Source organism: Papaver somniferum, chromosome 7 (genome assembly GCF_003573695.1).
Source record: "Papaver somniferum cultivar HN1 chromosome 7, ASM357369v1, whole genome shotgun sequence".
Taxonomy (NCBI): Eukaryota; Viridiplantae; Streptophyta; class Magnoliopsida; order Ranunculales; family Papaveraceae; genus Papaver; species Papaver somniferum.
This window is the reverse complement of record NC_039364.1, coordinates 241,058,533-241,063,144: the sequence shown is the minus strand read 5'-3', so window position 1 is coordinate 241,063,144 and position 4,612 is coordinate 241,058,533. Positions and strand designations below refer to the sequence as shown.

Sequence of the window (4,612 nt, the reverse complement as noted above, 5' to 3'; positions counted from 1 at the left end):
CTACTTCTTTAGCTTAATCATTTCACTAATGATTTCACTAATCATTACCCAAAATTAATCAGGAGGGTAGTTTAGGTATTAATATAAATATCTAGATAAGGGGTGACCTAGATTTACTTCTAAATTTCTTACTAAAAATAGAACCATGGTCCAACAAAAAAAACCATGGTCCCCAAAAAATCGTTCTAAAATATTCAAGGCTGTTAGCGGAGGACCGAAATTTGGGGGTGTACCAAGCCCAACATAAAACATGCTTTGATTTATACGAAAAATTGTTTTTTCTTATTTGAATTTCTGATTCCAGTCCCCCTATTAACAATCCTTGAAATATTTCGTGAACTACTATGATAACATTTGTATGTATACGGACTACGAGATTTATTCATAAACAAAGAAAAGCAAAAAAAGAGGAGCTATTGAAATATTGACAAGGAAATTGATTCTCAATCTCGTCATCATTATTTCTACAGAAAAAAAATGGTTAACTGAGACATGCCATAAACAAGAAGCCCAAATATAATCAATCGGATAATACATTAAAGATATCAAAGTGGAATAAACCAATTCAAAAACCATATACAATACAAACCCCAAACTCAAACGTTTTACATCATAAATGCGGTTTCAATTTATTACATTCAAGCAATATATCTCTGCTCTTTCACAGTTTCATATCCCATTCACTACAAAAAAAAATCTACATTAGTTAGTTTTAAGAATTTCTAAATAAGTATAATTTATATGTAATATAAGAAGATTATAGATCCTACTTTGGATTTGTCAGGTTGTTCCTAGATGTTATAATAAATCAGTAGATGATCTCACAAAAACTCTTTCCGTGTCTTGTTTAAATTAGGAGTGGTAGACTAAAAACACTTATGGTAGACTAAATTAGATGTAAAATGCAGTTCAATCTAAGGTGGTAATGAATTATTGGTTGTGCACGACTTCGTGTGATAACCATCATTCTCAAAGGAGTTCATCATTCTTAAATTTAGAAATTTAGGTTTTATCTACCTAATGGCTTATATTTGGACTAACCAAATCGGTCTGCCTGTAGCAGCTGGACTTATCACCATATATCTAAGTATCTTACCTAACTACAGATGTTAAATCTGTTTAATACAACTTTAAAAAAAATAGAAAAAAAACTGTAATCTAAAACTATTTTTTTTCTATTTATACACTTATGCATAATATTATAGTGAAATTTATAATTAGCATACCTCTTAAATTACAACTATGAGTATTGCAAACTTTATACCTAAGCAATAAGTATAAACATGATTATTAATTAAATATATTTCTTAGACTAAAATTAACAACATTAGTTAAATATCAGTTTATTTGAGATAAAAAGATCCAGTCTTGCTAGACCCATCGAAGAATTTGCACCGTGAGTACACTCAGGAAGATCGCACGGATCCAGGATAACGTTCGGCGCATTGGGATAGCGGTGGGGCAGAAGTGAACCCCATCCATCCAGTCACATCCTCTCACACGGTGAGAATGCGGTGCAAATTCTTCGGTGAGTAAATCATTTTCGTAAAGAAAAAGGTTTTACTCTTTGTTTATAAAAAAAAACTTGTACTTTTATTTGCCTTTATCATCTCGGCCATGTTCACAAATTAATTAATATATACCTGCTTTGTGGTGAAGGTTAACCCTACATGAAGATCTCCAGCCCGGTCTGCAGTTAATTCACCGTTCTTACTTTCAAAAACACTATATTTGCGGGGTTCCACCATTGCCTTTCCCTTCTCAACACCCAATTCCACTATATCTTTCACGCATATCCTACTCAGGCAGAAAGGATTAATTCAAAAATAAATTCACAATCATTTGTAAGAAAAGAAGGAACCCATGACATAGATTAAAATGGCACTATCTAGACATTGTGGCATCATTGTTTTTAAGAAATCCATTTCGAAGAACTCCGAAACGAAAGAAGTTGGAAAAATTCGAAGTTAATATATTTCTCTTATAAAACTTTAAATTATTGCAAAAAAATTAGCGTATTCTAAGAATTAAGAGTTGAAGGGTTAAGAAAAATTAACAAATGAAAAATTAAGAAAAATTAAAGGTTGAAACTAAAATTTGTGGACGAGTGCTCATTTTTGGTAGGAATATAAAACTCTGCCGGACGAAAATGTCACTAAAAATTTAACTTCGGATTTACATTTGGATCTTATGTAAAAAGAAGAATAACAGTCACAGTGTCAATATAGTATTCATTTTAACAATGTCAAGGAATCCATTTATAGACACTATAAAACTTATAGTGTTTTGAGAATGTTAATAAATGACCTAACTGATGTTTTAATTCAAGGGGTTAAGAATCTTAAAATCTTCTTACGTGGTTTCTCCGATCAAGTCGTCTGCTGAAAGTGTGTCTCTATCGAAGATTCTGAAGCGAACATCGTAATGTCCGTTTGGCTCTGGATAATCAACCCATAATGTGAATTTATCATTCCATACGGGGTTACTACCTTGTCCTGCTCAATCACAGAAATAAATAAATACATCAATCAATCATTCAATGAGCAGTCGGGCACGTACAGTTTTATCTTAAACAAAGTTCACATAAACTATCGGCTGGCCATGTTGCTGTCACTCGCTAACCTTAATTGTAAAGAAAGATTTACATTTTTTTGGATCAAAAGAGGAGAAATTGGCCATATTTTTCTTTTCTTTTAAAGAGCATCCATGATTCATCACCCATATTCTTTTTGTATCTCAAATTTTCAATGAACAAGCATACCTAGTCTATTTTGTATAGAGCATGATTGGGTACCTACCTTTGGCAACATAGCTCTTAAGTTTATGGGTTTTGTACTGAATCAAAACATATGGATCCATCTTTCCTGAAAATTAAAAACTAACTTTAATCAAACATTGAGTAAGAATTAATACGAAATCTTGAATCAACAATAGACAAGATAAAGGGAGGAGTAAGTATAAATAAATACCAACGACATCAGACTCGGGCAAGCCATGTGCGTCAACAAGCATGATTTCCAATAAACCACTCATGGTGTGATCTATATCTGTCAATTACTCAGTCGCCTGCTCAATTTAGTTTGGTTTTCTTTTCTTTTTTTGTTCCAAATGATGGATATATATCTTTAACACAGAGATATATATATGCAAGCAATTGAATTCTTCCAAGCGGCAAGGTCAACTTTGAGTCATATAATGGGAAAGATAGATCATGTCATTTAATTGCTGACCAGTCACCATACGACAGATCACTGATCAAGAAACTGAGATCAATCTGCCAAGGCCAGGTGTCTCCCCCTTGAATTAAAAGCTTAGCCAAGTTTTGGTTCACCAAATGGAATATATTCCTTTTAATAGACAGGAATAGGGATTGTACACCGAACGAAATAAGGACTAAAACGCGAATGTTAGGAGCTTCAGGATAATAGTAGTAATTTACAATGACTTAGGTAGAATTATGGTAGAAATTATGGGAAGAATATCGTTTGGTCCTTTTTAAGGCGCTCCCATGTCTGTTTAGTCCATTGGGAAAACGCATTTACTGTTTGATCCATAATTATTTAAAAATATTAAATAGACAAAAGTACCATTCCTTGTTAATGTCTACTTATTTTTATTTTTTCATTCTTAAAAATGAACTCATATTAATTTCTACTTTTTTTTTCAGAAATCACCTAAAAAAACAGAGTTCATTCCAGAAATGAACTCCATATAAAAACATAAAAAAAAAGAGTTCATTTATGGAATGAATTGCAGCATCATCATCTTCGTCGTCTTCAACAACAAAACACGAGTTCATCTTCAACAACAACATCTTCATCACAAATCTTCGTCGTCTTCATCATCTTCATCGTCTCCACCATCTTCAACAACACTAGCAGCAAGAAAAAAACAAGAAGAAGAAAAACGCGCAAATCTTCATCGTTCATCATCATGTTCATCATCTTCATCGTCTCCACCATCTTCAAGAACACTAGCAGCAAGAAAAAAAAGAAGAAAAACGCACAAATCTTCATCGTTCATCATCATGTTGTCCGTCTTCATCGTCTCCATCATATTCAACAACACCATCAACAACAAAAAAGAAGAAAAACACACAAATCTTCATCATTAATCATCATGTTCATCTTCTGCAAAAAAAAAAAAAAATGGAGAGGAGAAAACTAGATCTGAAAATAAAGAGGAGGGAGAAAGTAAATCTGAGAATGAGATATTTTTTATTGATTTTTTGTGTATATGTGGTTCCAAAAGGATATTTCTGTCACCCCACAATGACAATTACATCATCCATGACATCACCCTAGGACAAAACCATAATTTATAGGGCCAAACTATAATATATATTCCCAAAAAGGACTAAACAGACACATGACTGAGTCAACTGGACTAGACTCTCTCTAATATATTATTCCTACGACTATATGGTATTTCCTAGAGAAATTATTTGTTCGAAAATCCCATTTTTATTAAAAAATAAATGTGACTTTAATAAAGTACCTTAGCAATATATCACGATTTTATAAAATGACCCCGTTTTTTTCCTTCTTTTACATATATAATTAAAATCAATTTATTTGCTTTTTAGTATTTGGCTTATAAGTATTCCAGCTGT

The 4,612-nt window shown here is 32.3% G+C and overlaps 1 protein-coding gene across 1 annotated transcript; it reads right to left on the bottom strand.

Moving 5' to 3' along the window:
• Positions 1-493: 493 nt before the first annotated feature.
• On the bottom strand, positions 494-3,230 carry LOC113293564 (elicitor-responsive protein 1-like). Its single transcript, XM_026542168.1, has 5 exons — positions 2,970-3,230; positions 2,799-2,864; positions 2,357-2,495; positions 1,644-1,797; positions 494-683 (listed from the first exon to the last, which is right to left on the bottom strand). The coding sequence occupies exons 1-5, from the start codon at positions 3,031-3,033 to the stop codon at positions 681-683; spliced, it is 426 nt and encodes a 141-aa protein (XP_026397953.1). The 5' UTR covers positions 3,034-3,230; the 3' UTR covers positions 494-680.
• Positions 3,231-4,612: the final 1,382 nt, after the last annotated feature.

Coding starts and splice junctions, on each gene's coding strand:
- LOC113293564 (XM_026542168.1), bottom strand. CDS start 3,033: ATGAGTGGTTTATTGGAAATCATGCTTGTTGACGCACATGGCTTGCCC. Junction 2,496..2,798: donor TAAGAGCTATGTTGCCAAAG/GTAGGTACCCAA, acceptor GTGATTGAGCAG/GACAAGGTAGTAACCCCGTA. Junction 1,798..2,356: donor GACTTGATCGGAGAAACCAC/GTAAGAAGATTT, acceptor CTGCCTGAGTAG/GATATGCGTGAAAGATATAG.